Source organism: Talpa europaea (genome assembly GCF_964194135.1).
Source record: "Talpa europaea genome assembly, chromosome: 7".
Classification (NCBI taxonomy): domain Eukaryota; kingdom Metazoa; phylum Chordata; class Mammalia; order Eulipotyphla; family Talpidae; genus Talpa; species Talpa europaea.
In genome coordinates this window covers 103315338-103338233 of record NC_140074.1, presented here as the reverse complement: position 1 = coordinate 103338233, position 22896 = coordinate 103315338, and the positions used below count along the sequence as shown (strand labels likewise).

General features: G+C 50.8%; 2 protein-coding genes across 4 annotated transcripts; both read left to right on the top strand.

The window, feature by feature from the left end:
- Positions 1-1506: 1506 nt before the first annotated feature.
- CDK20 (cyclin dependent kinase 20) lies at positions 1507-6771 on the top strand (the record flags this gene model as incomplete). Of its 3 annotated transcripts, XM_084238650.1 has the most annotated exons (8): positions 1507-1581; positions 1883-1996; positions 3119-3307; positions 3473-3594; positions 3772-3834; positions 4563-4686; positions 5072-5227; positions 6574-6771. In XM_084238650.1, the coding sequence occupies 8 exons, from the start codon at positions 1507-1509 to the stop codon at positions 6769-6771; spliced, it is 1041 nt and encodes a 346-aa protein (XP_084094776.1). The 3 variants fall into 3 exon arrangements, with proteins under 3 accessions (XP_084094776.1, XP_084094778.1, XP_084094777.1); XM_084238652.1 differs by lacking the exon at positions 3772-3834; XM_084238651.1 differs by lacking the exon at positions 3772-3834 and having other exon boundaries at positions 1507-1614.
- A 2143-nt stretch (positions 6772-8914) lies between these two features.
- On the top strand, positions 8915-22590 carry LOC311174091 (F-box/WD repeat-containing protein 12-like; the record flags this gene model as incomplete). Its single annotated transcript, XM_084238227.1, has 10 exons — positions 8915-9004; positions 10464-10501; positions 12412-12575; positions 12977-13095; positions 14110-14319; positions 18701-18859; positions 19972-20182; positions 21509-21687; positions 21770-21897; positions 22482-22590. 10 exons carry the CDS (start codon positions 8915-8917, stop codon positions 22588-22590), a joined length of 1407 nt encoding a protein of 468 aa, XP_084094353.1.
- Positions 22591-22896: the final 306 nt, after the last annotated feature.

Genomic DNA, 22896 nt, shown 5'->3' with positions numbered 1-22896 from the left:
GGGGGCAGAGTGCCTTGGAGTTCCCAGGCTAAGGCCAGATTAGTCACCTAAAACCAAAAAGAGCTGGGTTTTCAGGGATCTTATCTAAGGGATTCGCCAGGGGAGGCTTTGAGAGGTAGGGCAGGGTGCCTGCTAGGGGAGTTGTATCAGGAACTTGTGCTATTGACTCTCAGGCTGGGGCCTAGCCCAGGTGCTCAGAGTGGGGCCAGTGTCATTTTTTTTTTAAAGATTTATTTATTTATGCATACAAGAATTGGGGCCAGAGGTGCAGGAGGTGAGACGATTCACTAGAGACAGAGTGGAGAACAGAACAGATCGACGGAAATACACTGCTGAGGGGAGCAGTGGACGAGTCAGGAGAGGTCTGCTGTGCCATTTGGGTTGCTCCCTGGCCCGGGATTGAACGCATGCTGCAGTGGCTGCGGATAGCTTCATAGGTTGCGTCTTAACCCCTTGCACCACCAGGGAGGGCCAGTGTCATTTTAAAGCAGCTGGCCACACAGAATGGATGCATGATAGCAATACCAGGGGTGACTCAGCTAAACTCTCCACAATCCATCCTGCGATGGCCAGGCGTCAGGAATAGCAATCACCTGCAGCAGACACATTTTTGGACAAGGGTGTGGTGTTGGGAGCCACCATAAGGCATATTTACCCATAGTGGTGCCCATAAAGCCACTGGTGAACAGCTCACTGCATTTGAAATCCTTTTCTCATCCACTGCTTTTATTTATTTTTTATTTTTTTATTTTATTTTTTTAAATAAATTTTATTTTTATATTCCCCATACAATTGCAACCCCCTTATTTTGACCCCAATCCCTCCTTTCCCTGCACCCCACCCCCCATAGAGTGTCTCTGGTTCATAGTTGTTTGTTGATTTTGATATTTACTTTCTTATAGTTATTCTTTTTCCTGGTCCCTTATTTAAGTTTTCTAGATTCCTGCTATGAGTGAGACCATCCGGTATTTTTCTTTTTCTTTCTGGCTTATTTCGCTGAGCATGATCCCTTCCAGCGCCATCCATGTTGCTGCAAATTGCATGTGTTGATCTTTTCTGAAACTCACCCACTGCTTTTAGCAGGCAGGGAGACGCCGAGAACAGCCCCGGGACTGTGGGAAGGCCCCGCCCCATTATTTCGGCCCCGCCCAGGGCGGGACGGTTGCACCCCGCGCCCCGGGCTAAGAAGGGCGCTGCGCTCCGCCCCGCCGCGCGCCCCGCCCCGCTGCCCCGCGGCCCCGCCCCCGCCGGTCCTGGTCCCCTGGGAGCTGCTCCTCACGTGACATCGGCCGCTCGGAGACGGAGGTGGCGCCTCGCTCTCTCACCCGCCCTGGCGCCGTGCGCCCGCGGACATCCCCGCCGAGGGCAGCGCGGGGGGCGCGGGGCGGGGGAAGGTGCCGCCGGGGCCCCGCCGCCGGGCCCGGAGCCGCCGGCCGCCCGTTGCTAGGCAGCCGCGTGGGCACGCCGGGAGCGCGCGGCCCGGGAGGCGGGGGCCGTCGGGCCGCCATGGACCAGTACTGCATCCTGGGCCGCATTGGCGAGGGCGCGCACGGCATCGTCTTCAAGGCAAAGCACGTGGAGGTGAGGTGGGCTGCGGGGCCAGCGGCCGAGGGGGCTGGGTTGGCCTCGCCTTTCCTCCGCCCCTTGCTCACTCCTGCGTGACGTCTGGCCGCCCCTCGGCCCGCTTTTGGGCCCGTCCCCTGCCTCCTCGTGGTGGGGTGCACCCCGACTTGCCGTCCTCTGTGGGATGCCCCGGTGCTGGCGGCGGGACCATCCCTGCCTTCCCTCCAGAGCGAGGTTGCTTTGCATCCCACGAGGGCCTCTGGCCCGGCCCCCAGCGCCCAGCCGGCAGCGCTGCAGTGACTGAGCTCCTCTCGCACAGACTGGAGAGATCGTGGCTCTGAAGAAGGTGGCCCTGCGGCGGCTGGAGGATGGCATCCCCAACCAGGCGCTGCGGGAGATCAAGGCCCTGCAGGAGATTGAGGACAACCAGCATGTGAGTGGCCCAGGTCTCCCTGACTCACCCTCCACTCCCTCTAGCGCTCTGGGGGCCCTTCCCTACTCTGCTCACTTCTCCGCTTCCCCTCCCCTGTCCCCCTCTTCTGTCCTCTTGTTCCCCTCATTCACACATCACCTCTCACTCTTTCACCCGTGTATTTCTTAGTTTTCTTAGTGTATTCATTCATTCACTCACTCACTGTTTTCTGGAAACATTTCGTGATTTCTGGTGACGATAGCTGAGCTTCATGTTCCATAGGCTGGGTTCACTGTTTTTAAAACTTTGCATTTTCTCCACTCTTCTACCAGGCAAGTTGCAGGAAGGAACTTCCTCTTCTTTCCAAGTAGGGGAGGGAGGCTCAGCCACTCACTCCCGGGCACTCTGCTGGGAAGGGGCCTTCAGGTTTACACAGGACACTTCTCTCCCATGATGACCACCGAGGCTCTGGAGTGCAGAGCAGAGCAAATGTCCTTCCCTGAAACAAGGCTGCCTTTCCCAGTTGCCTTCCAGTTCTTGTCTCGGGCCTTGCACTTGCGAGACTTCTGCATAACCTGCACCACCCATGTTTTCTTCCTGTCCTCACGAGAACCTGGATGTACCTGTGGGTTTCTTTTCCCTCATTTGTCAGTTGTTCCTCATGCTATGAGCTCCTTGGTGTTTGCTCCTGCTCACTGCTCTGAAGCCCAGCTTCTCCGGCCAGTGGGCTCTCAGGGAGTATTTGGGATATGTCTCCACTCGTCCCAACACTGGGGACTTGGGACTGTTGCTGTCTCTCTCGGTACTGGGATATGTTTCCCAAGAGAAAAGAGGAGGAGACCTGTGCTCAGATGTGTATCGTGTTCCCCTCCAGCTGATTGTCAACTGGGTGACTTGACTAGGGGGCCAGATGCTACCCAAATGACCTTCCATAGACCTGCTTTCCCCTGCGTGTTTGTTGGTGTTAGACTCGGACCTGCTGTCTCTCAGGAGAGGGAAGCCAGGATTGCTCAGTGCTCCCTGGTTCTGAACTTAAGTTCCATGTCACTTCTCTGCCTCCCTGGGCCTCTTGTCAGTGAAGGACTCAGTATCCCGGGGGTATGGGTGATATGAATTGGGGCTGATGGGATGCCTTGCCCACAGGTGGTGCAGCTGAAGGCCGTGTTCCCACATGGTGCGGGCTTCGTGCTGGCCTTCGAGTTCATGCTGTCAGATCTGGCTGAAGTGGTGCGCCATGCACAGAGGCCTCTGGCCCAGGCGCAGGTCAAGAGCTATCTGCAGATGCTGCTCAAGGGTGTTGCCTTCTGCCATGCCAACAACATAGTACATCGGGTCAGTCCCAGCATGGGGTGGGGCAGCCCTTGCATTCGGCGTGTTCATAAGGGACAGGGCCTGCAGATGTGACCCTGGAGGAGGTAGGGCTGGGGCTGACCAGGGCACACAGGCTACCAAGGTCCTTGGGAACCCTGGAGGAACCGCTTTCTTTTGTGTTCTCAGGACCTGAAACCGGCCAACCTGCTCATCAGTGCCTCGGGTCAGCTCAAGATAGCAGACTTTGGCCTGGCCCGCGTCTTCTCCCCAGATGGTAACCGCCTCTACACACACCAGGTGGCCACCAGGTAGGGAAGACTGGTCTTGCAGGATCTGGCAATGGACCAGATGCTGGGGAAGAGATGCTTCTGGACCTTCTATCCAGACATTGCTCATGGGGCTGGTCTGGGGCCAGGATGACTTTCCAGGGCAGCATCTTGTCAGCCCAGTGACCTGGCTGTGATCACCTGCTTTCCTTCTCACAGGTGGTACCGAGCGCCCGAGCTGCTGTATGGTGCCCGCCAGTATGACCAGGGCGTTGACCTGTGGTGAGTCTTCTATAGGCTAGTCAGGGGGAATGTGGATCAAGAGTCATCTTTTCTCCTGAGCATCGAGTCTCCAAACCATTTGGGGGTGTCTTCCTGCTGTGCTCTAGGTTTGCCTGGGAGTGTCTGCCCCTTGGGATATCTCTGAGTATTCTGGGGTCGGTATTCTTCTCCATGACATTTTTGAGCTGGTTGAGAGTTGGGTGGGATCAGTGTTTTTCTCCATGAGAAGCTTCTGGGCTGGGATGGGAGAGGTGGTCTGGGCAAGACAGATAATCTGAGGATGTGACATCTCTGAGCTGTCCAGAGGCCTGGGTTTCTGGTGCGAATGATCTGAGCCTTTATTTGGGGGAATTTGGCTCGTGTGTACTTAGTGTTTGAGATTTGGGAGGATGTTTGGAGGTCTGCAACAGTGTGTGTGGCCCTCAGAAGTTTCAGAACTATTTCTGGGTTGCAGTGTACTCCAAGGGGGAGAAGAGGGGGATATGCTCTGTGTTCTAGGCCTTCGAGTTCATGCTGTCAGATCTGGCTGAAGTGGTATCTGTATCCATTTGAGGATCTGTATCCTTGGATATCAAGCATCTAGGCTGCCTTATGGGGGCATTGAGCCAGTCTGGGGTGTGAGCACTGGTGTGAGGAGATGTCTATGGTGAGAGGTGATTAGAGCTGGTGTGGGGAGATGTGTCCATGCTATGAAATATCTGAGATCTGAGCTGTTGGTGTATCTGCAGGGCTGTGGGCTGCATCCTGGGGGAGCTGTTGAATGGATCTCCCCTCTTCCCTGGGGAAAATGATATCGAACAACTTTGCTGTGTGCTTCGCATCCTGGGCACTCCCAGCCCTCAAATCTGGCCGGTTTGTAAGGGCCCTGGTGGGGAGGGGTGCAGGTGTCCTCCATGCCTCAACAGCCAGTGACCCCTCCCCCACACTTCATGTCCCCATACCTCCTTGACATCCTGGACCATGATCCTGGCCCAAATGCAGGGTTCCTCTGAGAAGATGCAAAGGTCTGTCCCCTGTCACTTCCCACTCACGCACATCACACACGCAGTTCTCACCCACTGGGCACAGAAGGCACCCAACACTGAGGAGGGTGAAGGAGTAAAGGCCTGAGTATGCTCTGGGGAAGACAAGGTGATCTGTGCGTCAGTGGCTCCAGATGGGACATGTGGGCTCAGTGAGTAAGGACTGAGGATGGACGAGCGGGCAGGCAGTGAGGCTCATGCACCTTTTCTCGCAGGAGATCACGGAGCTACCTGACTACAACAAGATCTCCTTCAAGGAGCAGGCACCTGTGCCCCTGGACGAGGTGCTGCCCGATGCCTCTCCCCAAGCCTTGGACCTGCTGGGGCAGTTTCTCCTTTACCCACCACGCCAGCGCATCGCCGCCTCCCAGGTAAGCCCCCTAGCAGTGCCCTTCCTCCCCAATGGCCCCAGGATGGGGGGGGGGGTCTGTCAGAACTGTGCTAGGCTGGAAATATGACCTTCAAGGCTGGGGGCATGGAGCAGTGCGCCTCTCTTGTGGGCAGAGCCCAGGGTGTGGGCAGCCCCTACCACACACCAGAAGAGCACATCTCCAGGATATCAGTGGCTCCCTCCAGCCCTTCAACAAGTATCTGCCTCTGGCAGGTGCTGTGTGTCGTCTTCGGTTCTGGCCCAGAGTGAACAAGCAGACTCGGTTCAGTCCCCTTCCATGGGGTCTCCACCCTGTGGTGAGGAAGTAGGCAGACTGGGAGTGGGGTTGTGGGGAGAGCTTGGGACTGACTTGAGACTGACTTGGCTCTTCCTGGAGGAGCACAGACTACGCACAGGGAGGTGTTTTCCAGAGATAAGTGATCAGCAGAGGTCCAGAGAGGTGCCCAGGAGGGGTGGAATATGGCTGAAAGGCAGAGAAGCAGGAGATCCTTGGCTGATGACTGATGGTCAGGGCCTCCTGGATGAACCTGTTTCTCAGGCCTCATGCCAGCATCCCCTCCCCATCCTGAGCACTAGTGATTCTGCACATCCCTGTGAGTCCCGCATCAGCGGCCTTCAGAGTACACTGAGACCAGTGGCTTCCCAGCCCCTGCTCTCCAAATCTCAGCCACTGTGCACCCAGTACCCCCCAGAGACTGCCCTCAGTGTCCCCACCACCCCACAGAGAGTGACTTCGTGCAAGCAGGCTGCCCACCAGCCTCTGCAGGACATCTGTCTCCCTCCCCTCCACTTGTGGCTCCCTCTCACTTGGCAAGCCCAGGGTCTTCCAGTGTCTACAGGGTCCCATGCTCGGGGCCCGAGCTCTGTGACCTCGCTGGCAGCTGTCTCTTTGCCCAGGTCCTTCAACCCCCACCACTCCTCCATATCCTTGGTCTCCATGTTTGTCCCCTAGTTGGGAGGCTCTTTGCCAGCATCCTTGGCCTCCCATGCTCACTGATCACTTTGAGGGTCTGCTGGGTGCTCTGAGGGCCCCCCATTTTGCTCTTAAGACCTGCAGCCTTTGTGGTGTCCCCAAGCCTGCTCCTGCTTTTCCACAGCACTGGTCCTCTAACAGACTGCAGCTTTTACTTTTCCTTCATTAACTACACCCCCAGCTATGTGGAAACTTCACGTGTGTGCAGCTCTGTTTGATCACTGCAGCAACCCAGCCTCTGAACAGCTCAGACATGAGAGGCAGCTGGGTGGGTGAGCAGGTAAAGGAGTAAGCCCTGAGGGCAGTATGCTGAGCTGGGATAGGAAGTAACTGATCCTCACTTGCCCCCCCAGGCCCTCCTGCACCAATACTTCTTCACTGCCCCCCTGCCTGCCCACCCGTCGGAGCTGCCTATTCCTCAGCGCCCAGGAGGCCCTGCCCCCAAGTCCCATCCAGGCCCCCCTCATGTCCATGACTTCCATGTGGACCGGCCTCTCGAGGAGTCATTGTTGAACCCAGAGCTGATTCGGCCCTTCATCCCAGAAGGCTGACTCGGGCCAGGCCCCTGATCTATCCCCAGAACCACGGCCTCTGTTCCTCTGCTCCTGCCTGATTCAGTCTTTCACAGCCTACTACTGCCACGCTGAACCACTCCATATCTGCTCCGCTTCTGCCCCAGCAGGCAAGAGGACATCTGGCTTCAGTAGAGCAAGACACCGGTGGCCTGTGCTGCTGGCCTCCCATCTGTGCCACGACTGCCCCTCAGGAAGAGCTCTCTTGCTACTGTGCAGGGACCACCCATACTGAGGGGCAATGCCTGTGTGGTGCTATTTTTCCAGGCTCTGCCTTCCTGCTCAGGGACAGTTATTTTGGGGCCATCTGGGAGGGTGGGGTGCCGCAGAGTGTACGATGCCCTCCATTGGCAACACAGGTGGAAAGGAAGGCTTGGTTTGATTTTGTTCTTGGAGACATTAAACACTAGTTCAGTTTTAAGGTTATAAAAACCCCAAGTATCTCTGTCTGGTGTCTGTTCCTCTTTAGGGCTGAGGTGGCATTATCACCAGGAAAATGGCCCCATTTATGACCACATTCGTTCTGGGAGCTTCATAGCATGGAGTTCCCATTTGGAGGAGAGGTAGCAGAAGTCAAGGCTTAGGGATAGCTCACGTTGGAGGCCAACACATTAAGGCAGTTTACAAACATTTGCACCCTCGCGGTAAGGGTGGGCCAGGACCAGATGTGCTACTGCCTTACTCAGGGATACCAAGTGAACAGGGGACAAGCATTCCTAGAACACATTTGTTCAATAAATACATTATAATCCCAACTGACTCTTGTTCTTATTTAATATGGTTTGATAAGTTGATTTTAATATATATTTGGAAATGAAGAATTAAGAGAAACAAATGGAGCTGACTCTTCATCTTAACTGGAATCTCAGCCCACCCTGACCTTTCATTTGACCTTGAGCCTGACCCTGATGTGTATACCTGACCTCATCCACCCTTCACCTTCACCCTTAACCTGACAGAAATTTACCCTGAATTGTACATTCACCCTCACTCTGATTCTGACCCTCATCACTGTCCCTGGGTCTTGCCCTCATCCTGAATGAGATCCTGATCCACTCTGGCCAGGAAGAACAGAATGAGGTCAGGGTCAAGGCCACATCACAGCTAGGTGAGGGTCAGGGTAGGGGCCACAGGGTGGGAGGCATCAGGGTTAGAGCAAGGGTCAGTTATAGGGCAGCTGAGGGTCATTTGAAGGCAATTGTGAAGGTGATGGTCAAGGTCACGGTGAAGTTCAGGGTAAGAGTGTGTCAGGGTCAGGTGAGGGTAGAAACAAGAGTTAGGGGAAAGCAGTGGATGCTATGGAGGCCAAGGGTTATGATCAGGCTGAGTCTGAGAGAGAGGGTCAGAATAAAAGTAAGAGTCAAGACCAGGGGCAGGGTGAAGGTCAGGCCCAAACAGGTGAGAGGTCCAGGTCGAAGGCCACGCTGAGAGGGTAAGAGAAGAGGGCATGGAGAAGAGGGCACATTCAAGGGGGAGACTGGCAGGGCCCAGGGGGTGCTAGGTTCAGTGCTACCACAACGTCCACAGTGAGGGTCAGTGAAAAAGCACAGATCAAGAGCAAGGTCAGGGCAAGATGAAGAAGTTAGAGGTAGGGGGAGAGCAAATGTCAATATAAAGGGGTGCTCGAGTGTCTGGGGGAGAGGCAGAACTAGGATTGAGAGTAAGGGAGGGAGCCAGGGCAAGTCAAAGTTCGGGGACCCTCTGTTGAATGGGGCGTGGCAAACAGGACCTGGCGGGGCTTGGCCTGCGGGGCGGAAGCGCGGCAGGGGCGGGGCTTGGCCTGCGGGGCGGAAGCGCGGCAGGGGCGGGGCCTGGCCTGAGGGGCGGAAGCGCGGCAGGGGGCGGGGCTTGACCTGCGGGGCGGGAGCGCGGCAGGGGCGGGGCCTGGCCTGCGGGGCGGAAGCGCGGCAGGGGCGGGGCCTGGCCTGCGGGGCGGAAGCGCGGCAGGGGGCGGGGCCTGGCCTGCGGGGCGGAAGCGCGGCAGGGGCGGGGCCTGGCCTGAGGGGCGGAAGCGCGGCAGGGGGCGGGGCCTGGCCTGCGGGGCGGGAGCGCGGCAGGGGCGGGGCCTGGCCTGCGGGGCGGGAGCGCGGCGAAGGTGTGGCTGGGCAGAGCGGAGGGCGCGATGGAGCCGCAGCTGGGGCTTCACGAGCTGCTGCATGTCTTCTCCTTCCTGGAGGCGCGAGACCTGCTCTGCGCCGCCCAGGTGGACAAGGTAGCGCGCCCTTTCCTGGGCGGGAGGCGGGACTACATTCACGGTGGCTGGCGCGGCCGGCCGGCCCTGCCCTCCGGGCCTCAGTTTCCCCATCGAGGGGCGTCGAGTGGCCCCGAACCAGGGATGAGCGGCCGGCGCTGTGGCCGGGGATGGGGGCCTGGCGACCTTGGAGGGCTTCCCATGAAAGCTCCCACTCTGTGGTCCCCCAACTCTGTGGTCGCTGAACGAGGTGCGAGCGTGGGATTGGCACGCGCATCAGACTTCTCCCTATTCTGGAATATTCTGTGATTTCCCTCCGGGGCCTTATTAGAGAGTAGGCTCCCCCTGCAGGCTTAGTCTGTCCCTTCCCAGCTCCCCTCCTTCCCACCCGCTCCCTCCCGACCGTTTGTGCTCACCTCTGGGTGGCTGCACCCCGAGGCCCCTTTTGAGACCCCCTCACGTTGTGGTTGAGTGATCCCAGTGTGTGGACTTAGCGTCTGCTTTCCCGCAACACCCGTCCTCAAGAACAGGGATTTAGCCTTTTGCATTACTGTTTTTGGCACTTAGTGTCACTGTATGTGTTGGCATTTAGCGTAGCCTCAGTAAATATTTGTAGAGTAAATGGACTTCTTTACTTTTAAAATACATTACTGTGTCGTTGAGCACAAAGATTAACAAACAGAGCCTTGCTTGAGTTCTGTAGTTATAATTTTTAATGTCTCAAAAAAGTACTGGTGTTCATGAATAAGGAAGGTATCAAACAGCTGCCCAGAGTCACTCCGCCAGCCTGGCACAGTGCAGGAACTGGAGCCTTGGCTGTTTTCACAGAGGAAGGGTAGGAGTGAGGCACTCTCATCCTCTTCTGGGCCACCCCGAGCCTGCATCGAGAGCCCAAAGAGTGCCCTCCCCGAGGTGACTGATCTTTACTGCTCTCTTGGTCTTTCTGGGACATTCCCTGGACCAGTGGCCAGGGCCCCAGCTTCAGGACTGCTGCTCTGCCCTTATTTCCAGTCCTTCCTTCTCACAGCTAGCAGAGTGATCATCCTAAAGCAGTTTGACCTACCACTCCCCCACTCTTAATTCGTACTTGCTTCTGTTTTTGCCATTATGATTTAAGGGATTTGGTCAAATCCAATCTCCAGCACTCAGAAACATAGATTCTAATTAAGGCACACTTCTCATGGCTTGGCCCAGTGGTTCTACCTCTTCCTGCCCTTTTCTTGTAGGGAACACCCACTCGTCCTTTGGGATTTTACCAGTAAACATTTCTGTGCCCGTTGGTCTCATTGAGTTGGTCGTTCTCTCCTTTCATACTCATTATTTGGTTGTTTTGTTTGTCCAGATATGTTGCTAATTCCCCAGGGTGTATTTTATTGAGTGTAGGTTCTGAGTCTGAAGCAACTGCTTGTACCCTTCACAGAGCCTGGCAGGTGCTGACTCATATTGACTGCCCAGATACTCTTTTTCTCTCTTGTTCTAGGTCTGGAATGAGGTTTCAAAAACCAAGGAACTGTGGAGGTGAGTGAAGGAAGAGCAAACCATCTTGGGAGAGTGCCCTGCCAAGGAGAGATGGGCACATTGCATAAGTCCATAGAACCTTCTGGTTTCTTGTTCTGTTGACAGCACAGCCCCTACAAGCAAGAAACTCCTTCCTGGTTGGGCGTAAGCCTGTTTTATAGTATACTGGAATACTAATCCAATGGCAGGCTGATAGCAGGGGTACCCAACTGAGGAACAGAAATGTACAGCAAATGAATGCAGCTGGCTGAAAGAAGACAAATCAACAAATCACTTATAATTTAACTTTGGTGTAACAACATAGCAATTTATACATATCTGATAGCAGCACTTAAAATCAAGAAATTATTCTTGAAATTTAAAAAATTTTAATCTTCTAGTTAATAAATTTTCTTTCCTGTTTACCCTTAATTTGGAATCTGACATCTTTTCTTTTGTCCCAGATGTGTCAGATCTTCTGCCTCTTGCTGAATACTGGACAGAGTGTGGCCTTGACTCTGTCAACTAGGAGCTATATTTAGTTTTAATCATTAGTCATGGAAAACAGCTGTTCACACATGGAGGCTCTTCTAAACATGGAAGGGAATTTTGCTTGAATGTTTTTATTTTTAGGGTAACTGTACATTGAGATATTTGAGACTTCTGGGTTCCAATCTTACCATACTTAGTTTTCAGTGTAATATAGCACTATTCTTTTGTTGCTTTTCATTACTAATAATATGAATTAGAAAAACTCCTAATCTCTTTAGTCAGTTTGAGGAAACTTTTTTGGATTTCAGTCTTTATGATCCTCCTCAGGACAGGATGTGTGGTAGAAGCTCCAGAGAGGGATTTAGGGGACTTCCCCATGTTAGACCTCCGTCAGCTTCTCAGGCTAATCCAAACAAGTACAGTCTGTGGCCAGCATTAAGAAAAAAGCAAGACTCACTTTGGAAGCAGCTTCAGGAAGAGTGCCCATTCTAACCAGATCACTGCCAGAACCTCCTTCCTTTACATAGACTCTGGAGCAGCCCCTGGTTCACATCCGTTGTTTCCTAAGGCGTCGGCCCAACCTTCCTTAGGTGCTCTGATGAGGCTGATGTGATGGGTAGGACCCTGGCCATTTAGTTATTTCCTACAGCTGTGTGCTCCATTATACTCAGCTTGGCTGTATGTTGAGCCCATAAAAACACTGTTAATGCTATGATCTCTTTTTATTTTAAAAAAACAAACAAACCAAAATGACGTATGTAAATCCTATCTTAACTACATTAAATGTATATCCATTAAATACTCCCATAAGAAGACAGAGATTGGCAGAAGGGATTAAAAAATATGATCCAACTTTATGCTATCTAGTGAGACACATTTTAGATTTAAAGGATAGATAGGTTGAAAATAAAAGAATGGAAACAGATACACCATGTAAGCAAAGGGTTGGAATGGTCATGCTAGTTTCAGACAAAAGAGACTTTAAGACAAAAAGCATTACTAGAGATGAAGGACTTTCTATCAGGAAGATGTAAAAATTATAAACATGCATCTAGTAATAGAGCAGCAACATCATGTAGGCTGATGATATTTAGGGGAGGCAAGGACAATTCAACAAGAGTTGGAGATGTCCAAGAATTCAGACTCATGAATTCTAGTTTCATGACCAAGACTGTATGGCTTTGGGTTCATTACTTAACCTCTCTGTCTTTCTGGCCTCGTGTGGAATGAGGATCAGGACCCCTTTTGGATACACAAAAGCGAGCCATGTGGCGAGTGCTCTTGTCATCTCATTCAGGGGGAAACTGAGGTCTGTGTAGGTAGAATGAGTTGTCCAGGCTAATAGTGGTGAAGCCAGGGATCAAAGTTAGGCTTATTAATACCAAGATACCTTCTAATGACTGCTCCGTCCTGCCTGGAATTGTGGGTCCCTTTTTCAGGCAGCTGTGTTTGAGACGCTGGTCCTCACATAAGGCCTCCCAGATGATCCTGGGCAGCCAGACCTGGAAACAGTACTATCTCTGCCGATCCGAGCTGGAGTTCCGAATGGAGTGTGGGAGGCCAGAGAAGGATTTCACTTGCAAAGCCATTGCTGGCCACAAAGGTATGGGGCAGCGGTGGGCACCCCCTGGTCAAGTCCTGGGACTTGATGTTTCAGCCAGTGAGTTGGAAACACTTCATGAGAACCCTGCTGGCTTCTATGTCTGTTATGTCACGTATCCTCACAGTGGCCCTGAGAGGAGGGGATCATTACATCGATTTCAGTAAAAAGAAGCGGAAACTCAGAGGGTGGGGAGTTATTCATGGTTACAGGTTTAAGACAAAAGGTGGGCAGTCCTGGATGTAAAACCACATTGTTGGTCTGCAGCAGCCCCATCTCTCTGGCCAGTGTTGTTCCCTGATGTATGCTTGTCGTGCTCCTGAGAGAAAGAGTGACTTCAGATGGAGTATTCCTATCCCAGCAGTTTGTGTGTGCGTTCCAGGTCAGTCTGCGTTCTCTTTCAGGAGAGATAGACGAGCTGGCTTACATCTCAAATAACGAGTACCGTTTTGATGGGCAGGAGAAGTCTGTGGTGTGCACCGTGTCCTCCGATGGCACTGTGCGTGCCTGGGATGTGCACGAGGTGAGTAGAGGGGAAGGTGGACCCCATGCATGCTACGTCCTCAGTCTTAGTGCCCCATCCTCATTCAGCCATCATGGGAGACTTGTGAAGTGAGGTGGGTGAGCCCCGCTGGACCGATGGGAATCAGCTACAGGGACTGGGTGGCTGTGCCAGTCTAAGCTGCAGACGCCAGTCTGACTGATGGCAGATGCCATGCGCTGCCCACCTCAGGGAGAAGGGCATGCTGACAGTGCCTGGTGTGGGGCCACTTAGAGTGAAAAAAAATGCTTCCCTGCCTGTTTTCTCATTGGTTCTCAGAGCTTGTTATTACTCATCCTCATTTGATATAAGTGGAGACTGAGGTTGAGAGAGCGAAGATGCAAGTTGAGAGGTTCTGCAGAGGCCCACTTGTAAATAGAACCCAGCCTCCTCTAAGGAGTCTTTTTCCTGGAGAACCACAGCTTGCTTTATGTTCCCATTGCTGTTGCCAGGACGGGGCACCTCGGGTCCTCGCTTCATTATGTAGCTCCTCTGGGCCAATGGGTGTTCGCCTCCTGTTGCTCAGGTCTGCCAGTTTCTTCTCGTAAAGTTAGTGCACAGACAGCAGAGGGGGGACCCACAGCAGGGTGCTGGGCAGCTCCACCCCATGCCCAGCCTCCCAACCGTGCCACATAGTGTTGCATGCCCCTGCTCAGCCCTCTCCTTGAGCACGGACCCACTGGGCCTGGCCCTCAGTCCTCCTAGTGGTACTACCACCCCCAGGAAGTCCTCACACCAGGCTCAGACCCTGCCGTCCTGTGCAGCACACGTCTGACTGCACACAAAGCCCAACAACAAAGCACACGTCTGACTGCACACAAAGCCACAAAGCCCAACTTCCACGCTGTTTCCTTCTGTACTGTGGACGCTGTCTGGGCACGGCCCTGCCTTCCCACCTGGGTGCCCCTGCTGTGCGCTGGTGACAGCCCAACAAATGAGAACACATTCTGAAATAAACAGCACCCATCTAACTGTATTCGTTTTGTTCTTGCCCAGGGCACTGAGATCTGGTCCAGCCCTCTCCAGCCTGCTGCGCTGGTGCACTTGGTGACCTACCCTCGGCTGCAGCTCGTTGTCACCGTGGATGAGCGGGGACTGATCAAAGTGTGGAAGGCAGAGGACGGGTGGGAGTCGGCCTCCTTCTGCCTCCCCACACACTCATCTGCCTTGGAGGCCTGTGACCACCCTGATGGCCCCTTCCTGATGGTGAGTGACTGGCTCTCGGGCCCTGTGGATGCCAGCCGACTCTCAGCTTGTGACCGCTGGTGCGTGGCTGCCCTGATGGCCAGCACCTCCAGTCAGGCCCCTGTGTGACTGATCGAGTGACCGCTCATTCTCCCGCTCAGCCTGGCTCCTTCTCCCTGCCACTGTGTGGGGGCTTCCTCTCAGTGAAGCCCAGCCCCACATTCACACACTCCTGCCCTCTCTCCTGGACTTAGATCAGAGTCTTTATTTCTCTGCTATCCTGACAGGAAAAACTGAGGCAAGTTCGACATATTTGCCCAAAACGTCGCCAGCCTTCTGTTGTCAGGACACTTGGTTTCAACATGATTCTTCAGCACTGGGAATATTTAGCCAGGGAGAAGCAAATGAAAGTGGGTGTAGGCATGTCGAGGGAGTGGCTCTTGACAGGGGGCAGTGACCTCCCCTGTGGGGGCAGAGGTTCTTTGAGTGTGAATTAGTGAACTGGAGGAACTGGCATCCCAGATGACAAGAAGAGCAAAGATCCAGGACCAATTTCATGTGTAAAGAGAGCTGACTGTAAGGGAACTAAAGCTCAGCAAACAAAATAGCAATACCTGGTGAAACAGATTTCATATAAACAACTGTAGTCATTTGAAGAAGGATACATATTAGTCTATCCAACATAATTTGCGAATAAGAGTAGATGAAGAAGCAACTATAGGTCCCTCCTGGGAATGGTGGACCATGAAGTTCACAGTCATCTCTGTGAAGAACAGAGTAAAATTAGACTGTCTAAATCTGCTGATAACACAGGAGAGCTGAGAAGAGCAAACAGTTTCAAGGGCAGCCTTCTGGAGATGGCAGACATCAAAGCTGTAGTCCTGATGTTGGGGCTGTTTTGTCCTGTTGTGTTTACTCCAAGGCACCTGATGGCACAGAAGGCAACATGTGGGGCCCTCAGAGGATGGGAGAGATGTCACCAGATGACTTAGAGCAACAAACAATGAGGTAACAGATTTAGAAAAGAACTAAACCTGTTAGTCCATTAAGGTGGGCACCTTACTTGGGACAGGTGCGTGCTGTGGGCAGCACTCACATGCTGCCCCTTTCTTGTTTACTCAAAGGATGGCCTTCTCCAGAAGTGTCGCGTGAGGATAAAGGGACGCTGGCTTCCCCCTGCAAAGGGGTGCATTAAATGCAGGCCTCTCAATCCTTAAGATGTCATTTCATCTCAGTAAGGAGGCTTCTGTAGCCTTGTTGCAAGGGCCTCATGCATTCTGGGAACAAATAGTCTTGGGCTTGGGACATGTGGAAAAGAATACAAGACTCATCTAACACGGCATTTCAGGAAGGTTGAAGTTAAAAGGATAGGAAAACAAAATGCACCAGAGATGCCAGCCAAAAGCAAACTATGCAGCCATTAATTTGGACCAAAAACCTTCAAGTCAGAAGTCTTCACTTTCAGGGGACTTGACATAATAATAGATCAGCATCCCAGAAGATAGAGCAAGGCTAATTTTGGATGCACCTCAAAAGATGGCCTAAAAATATATAGAAAATAAATTTATGGAATTTCAAGGAGATAAAAGTCTACAAGGATTGGGCCTCCCCAGTGGCACAGCAGTTGAGCGCTGGGTTGCGAAGCTGCCCGCGATCTCTGCGGTGCCGGTTCGATCCCCGGCTGCTCCCCGGCCACCGGAGGAGGGTCCCACATGGCGCGCAGACCTCTCCTGCCACCCACTGCTCCCCTCAGCGGTGTGCTTCGGTCCTTCTGCCTGCTCTGCACCCTGCTCTGGCTCTGGTGAATTCTCTCACCCTCCCGCGCTTCTGACTGTACCCAGTGCATGTATAAACAAACAAACAAACAAATAGATAATAAATAACATGCCTCTATAAAAAAAAAAAAGTCTACAAGGATTATGGAAATATCTGTTACACTGCTAAAGAGTGATGATCTGGGGTGCCCTCTCTAATCGCATTAAGTGCTGGTCACAGAATGGGAAGTCAGAGAGACTCAAGGACTGTGGGCACTCACATCAACCCACTGCTGGCTACTAGTAGTAGGGGACCTGGTCATGACTATGGTCCTGCCACCAAACAGCAAAGTAACTGCAGCTAATAGGACTGAACTGCCAACGGTCTGAATGGGTCCCTGGATAGAGAGATATCTGGCACCCTGACGTATTGGCTTAAATTTGTGTGGTTTCTTCTTTAACCCATGGGTTCCTGCTGAGTTCTACGTGCAGGGCAGTGGCTCGTTTCAAGTTAGTGAAATGAGCAGCACAAGATCAGGTTGAGGCTCATTTTTTCTAATGAATGTTCAGTATTCATAGGACAGGCCATCTTTTCGTCATTTAATTACATCGGTGCCTTTGTCAAAATGTCAACTGGCTGTATGAGGTGAGGTCGATTTCTACCAATCTGTGTCTATGCCAGTCAACACAAGTCTCAACTGGCTGCAGATTTATATAAAGTTGTAACCTCCAGCCTTTTTTCAAAAATACAGGCATTTCCACAAACATTTTCAAGTCATTTGCCAGTTTCTACAAAACTGCTTACTCATATTTTGATGGCATTGAATCCAGATTGATTTGGGACAATTGACATCTTAATATTATCTTCTAAAGCTGTGAACATGGTATGTACATCTCCATTTATGCAGGCCTTCATTAACTTCTCTCAATGGAATTTCATAGATTTAAGTAAACAGGATTTACATGTAAGTTGTTAAAATTATTCGTAAGTATTTCATACTATTTTAAATGTTCTAAAATTTATTTCATTTTCCAATTTTTCACTGCTCATATTTAGCATATATGTAAAGGAATATAGAGGAATGTATAGTTTTGCATTTATAAGGAAATTGCATATATATAGCACATTTATAGAAATCATTTCTGTATACATAGACATAGAAATACACTTGATTTTTGTATATACACCTACCCAGCAACCTTACTAAATTCACTTCTCTATTATAGTATGGTTTTTGGAGAGTAGTAGAAAATTGCCATAGGTATGTAAAGATATCTTTTTTTTTTAAGATTTATTTATTTATTTATACATACAAGAACTGGGGTGTAGGCCAGAGATGTGGGGGGTGAGAGGAGTCACCAGAGACAGAGTGGGGAGCAGAACAGGTGGATCTACTGAAATACACTGCTGAGGCAAGCAGCAGGCAAGACAGGAGAGGTCTGCAGCGCCATGTGGGTCAGCTCTCTGGCTGGGGATTGAATTCATGCCACAGTGACTGGCGATAGCTAGGTAGTGCTGAGACCTTAACCCCCATGCCACCAGGAAGGCTCCTGGTAGCTAAAGATTTCTTAGGACATAGAGCTCTGACTGTATAAGAAAAACATTGATAAACTGGACTTCTTCAAATTCAGAACTACTGCCCTTCAGAAGACATTGTTAGGGGGTATAGCTCAGTGGTAGAGCATTTGACTGCAGAAGACATTGTTAATAAGAAGAGGTAAACCTCACACTGGAAGAAAATATTTGTCATATTATAAATAACACAAAATTTATGTCAGGAATATATACAGAACTATTAGCAACCAGTAAAAAGAAGGCAGCCCAACTTTTAAAGTGGGCAAAAGATTTGAACATTTCACAAAATAAACCATAAAACTGGCCGTTAACACATGAAAAGATGCCCTACATCTCAGTCATCAGCAAAATGCAATTTTAAACCACAGCAAATCAGTACTGTGTCAGCCTGAATAGCTGAAATCAAAAATGTGTTTGCAAAAGATGTGGCATGGCACTTTGGAGAATAACTTGCTACTTATTTTAATGTTGACTCATATTTCCTATATTATCCGGCACTTGGGGGCAACCCAAGTTCTTATCAGCAGGTGAAGGTCTTTATAAAGAATGGGAGTAATGTGCTGCATGGCGGTCAAGGATAACTGTATGTACCCGACTACCATGTAGTCTCGGTGGTAGGAAGGTGCACAGACCATCTAGATTTGCATACTTTCTGTGACATTCACACAAGGACAAATTGCATAATGGCATTTCTCAGAATACATTCCCATTAAGCAGCATGTGACTATGAACTCAAATACAAGGAAGGAGCAAACTGGACGTATGGACAACGTGGATTAATCTCAGAAGCATGCCATGCAGGGGAAGCCAGATATCAAAGCCAGATATCAAAGAGTAATAGAATGAAGTTAATGAAGTAGCCATCAATGCTATTTTAATCTGTCAAGTTTTAAAATTTCCTCTTGTTTGTATGACTTCATTAACTCCTGTATCTTTGGAAACTATTTCAAGGTGTTAATTTAAAATAACAAGTGTGTGTACCTTGGTGAGTGGCAGTTCAGCAGCAGCCACCACCTTTGGGATAAGATGCTGCTCCCGGCACTCTGCTGACTTCTAGACCTTTCTGTTACAGGCTGCCTGTGCTGAAGGAGCACTCTACACCTTGACCCTGCCCCAGCTGCAGCTGCTTTCCAAAGTGAGCGTGTTTCCAAACAATCCCATGAGTCTCCTTTGCTCTCCTGACTGGCAGTGGGTGTTCGTGTCGACCCAGAACTCAGACCTGGGTCCGAAGGTCAGTGTCAATTGTATTCCTTGTGCCAGGGGCCTGACTATATAAGCAAAGTATTGGGTTCTGCCCCCTAGGCCTGTGGGATGCATCTGGGAGGAAGGCTTCTCATGTAGGACTGAGGCCTGTGGCCACCATGATGATGAATAGTCACTGGTGGCAGTCACCACAGAAATGACCTTCTCAAGACACTGGCTGAGTTGGTGGTGCTGCCATCCTCTCTCCAGAGCTTCTGGACTTTCTGGGATGCTGCGCTTCCCACAGGCTGAAGGGGTCAGCTGCCCAGCTGGCATTCTGTTTAGAAGAGCGTTGGGGCCTTAGCCAAACGTGGTGGAAAATCTCATGAGACATCTAGTGGTTTGAAAACAGAGCTCCCTTGAGGGTGAGAACAACAGCATGCAGCTCAAGCCCAGAGGAATGCTGATCAGCTGGGGAAAAGGCATAGCAGAAGCTGTAGACTATGGCCTCTGTGTCACCGGCCTATGAGGGTGGTTCACGGCCAGAACTTTAGGAGCAGGGACAGTGATGCAATTTCTGAATCCTGGCCGAAACTGGAAATTAGAACAGAAAAGAAAGCAGACAGCTGGAGAAGCTCTGGGACATGCTAGATGTGGTAGCCAGGAGAAACACAGCAGTTCCAGAGCAGGAAGAACCAGCCATGCCAGTACCTGGTAGCCAGGGAGGCCAGTGGGCAGGAAGGGCAGCCGGAGACAGGCCACAGAATCAGAGAGCAGCAGCCTGGGACCTTCACCAACACGGGGCATTTGGAGTCAGATGCTGAGGTAGGAAAGGAATATGTAGGAAGACAATGCAGGCACAGCAAAGTGATGATGTAACTCCACTCAGAACCAGGAAGGCCTTTATTTGATTTATCCATCACACTGGCTTCACTGGGTCTCATGTGCTGAGGCATTTCCAGCAGACAGATGTAGGCTGCTATGAACCTTGCTGCTCTGGGCATTGCACCCTGGTAGAGCGCCCACAGATGACCCCAGCTGCCTCATAAGACCCACCAAGGTCATGGAGGGTGCGTGTCTGTGGGTAGAGTGGCCATGGAAGGCTTCATGGAGTGCTCCCAGGTCAGATACAAGCCCTTTCTCGCCTTGGCTTTTCCCCAGGTATTCCACATGCACTCCTTGCTGTGTCCATCAGAAGACGAGCCACCTATCTCCGCCACCCTCCCCATCTTGCTGACCTCCAGAGCTTGCTGGGCACCTGATGAGGTGGCCAGGCTCATAGTGATGCACAGAAGTGATAACGGCATGCAGTTGGTTGTCACCACCTACAAGCTAGAGACCAAGAAGTCCAGGGATAATGTGGACATTATGGGTAAGGGCCCTGTGTTGATACTGTCATCACCATTGCATTAGGATGCTTCAAGTGCAGAATCCTCATGCTTCCTTTGGGGCACTTTGTCATTTCTCTCAGTGAATATAGTAGCCTAGCAAATGTTTTGTTGTCTGTGATTTATGTACTGACTGAATGGTTGAGCACTTGCCACTTTGTGGCCCTGGGATTCACTGCTGTTCAGTCTCCCTTCTCATTGGCCTTCTTTCTTCCATCATTCTTAACCTCTCTTCTCACAACAGTGTTAAAGACACTGTACTCAGGGCCTCCCTGGTGGCTTAATGGGTTAAGACACAACCTATGAAGCTATCCGCAACCACTGCAGCACGAGTTCGATCCCCGGCATGCCAGGGAGCAACCTACATGGTGCAGCAGACCTCTCCTGTCTCGCCTGCTGCTCCCCTCAGCAGTGTATTTCAGTTACTCTGCCTGTTCTGTTCCCCACTCTGTCTCTGGTGAATCCTTTCACCCCCCCCACACCTCTGGCCTGTACCCCAGCTCTTGTATACATAAATTAAAAAAAAATCTTAATAAAGACACTGTTCTCAGCACCGAGTATCCACAAAAATAAATAAAAGCCATACCCCTCTCTTCCCCAAGGAGCTCCTAGCCCAGTAGGATATGAGACCTACAGCCCTCTTCTTTTATATCTCCCAAACCCCAGGTCATACTGACATGCCTTCCCTCTGGTCTTTAGCATTTTCTCTTTTGTATTATGTTTATTTGTTTTTATGTTATCATTTGACTATAAATTTTACTCTGAGATTCCTAGCAGCTGAGGGAAAAAGGGAAACAAGGTGTATAATATAGTCCCTTGTCTGATACAAGAAAATGCATGAATTCTTCAAAAGAGGTAATGTTTTACCTGGTGCTAAGTTCCATAAGAAGTGTTTTTTTTTGTTTGTTTGTTTTTTTAAGGAGTGCTATATAGTGTAAAAGGTGATGACTTTTGGTAGATGTCTAGATGTCATAGTTCTCATGTGGCCATTCTTATGAGTCCCTGTCATAGATGGGAAGGGTAGTAGGCAGGGTGGACTTACCCTGGATGGCAGTGAACGCCAGATGCAATCACTCCATGTGATAGTGCCTTCAATCATACAGCCCCCTGGAAATAAGGCGTCATAATCAGTGTTTTAGAGCCATCAATGGGAAATTTAGGGGAGTAAGTGCATGGGTCATGATTGAATGCAGATGTAACTGCCAAGGTGTTCCTCTTTTGAATGTACCACATTATCTTGGGTGAAGCCTAACTATTCCAGACTCCCTGCTATCAGAAAATGTCAATCTGTGTGTTTTTATTTCAAACAGTACAAGAAATTGCAAGTTTCCCCCTGTCAGACACCATGATGCCTCCTCACCTCATGAAGGGCCATGGCTCTCAAGTGATCCTGCTGGTGTCAGGCTCAGAACTGGTGCTCTTCACTATCCACGGCCTCCAACTGGCAGTCTTCCAGGACCACCAGCGGCCCATCACATCCATGTGGGTGGTGAGTATGGTGCCTGCCTACCCCATCGTGGCTCCCCACTTTGAAGCCCATGTTCCCGCCTCACATGGCTTTTCATTTCAAGGACCAGAGCCGCGTCATCACCTCTTCCTTTGACCTCTCCTTGAGAGTCTACATGTGGAATAAGGAAAATAAATTTCCCGTCCTCAAGAGCTGCTATCACTTGCTTGGGGGGTCCCACAGATGGTCCAGGTAATTGCTTCTCCTTTCCTTCACTTGCCTGTGGAATGACCTTACCTGGGCCCCGAGCAGCACTTTTTCAGGAAGGTCATTGTACAGGGTGGGACAGAGACAAGAGTCTTAGCCCAGTCTGCCCCTCACCATTTGGAGATGTAAGGCAAGTCCCCACTCAGATTATCTGTTAAAAAAGATACTGTGTACCATTTATATTTTCTCCTCTCACATGTAAAAACCACCACCTACAGTTGGCATCATTACATCTTCCAGATGCAATCTGGGTCAGAGATGTGACCATCCCACAGGGGCACACAGGCAAGACTGGTGGACCCCAGCATGGCCCTCCCTCTGTACCCTGAACAATCACAGATCTAGTCACCAAACACAGGTGATAGAGAGGAGTCAGTGGGGGGTGAGATTATAAAAGTTTGAAAGGATGCAGTTTTGCATTATCTTTTAAAATTAGGGCTTTAGAATCACTTAGATTTTTTTCTTGGCAGGGGTAGGTGCATGGGTTATGCTCCTTCTTCATGGAAATACTTTACTCTTAAAACATTTGTCCTTTTCTCCCATTAACAGCAGTGTTCTTTCCTTCACAGCGGGTTCACCCATGTGGAGAGTGACAGCATGAGCATCGTGGGTGTGGAAGCCAGGAGCATTGGGACGAGTATCCTCAGGTCCTACTACTTTGAAGTGCAGCGCGGCTGAGAATGGCATCCCTCACAGAGCTTGGATATATACAGAGACGGAAGTGATTGTTTCATCAGCACTGGAAAAGGATTAGTGATTCTCAAATGCTTGCCAGCAGCCAGGCTCTGTGCTATATGACTTTATTTTTAATTCTCACAGGTCAGGTCAGTGTTATTGTTTTTTCAGACAAGGAATCAGGAACACAGTTAACCCATTAAGTTATTAGTTCATTCAGCTCATGGCAGAGGGCCAGTGGGTTGAGTCTGGGTTTATAACATGGTTGGATTTTGTTGTCTGAATATGTAATTAAGTAAATATTTTTTA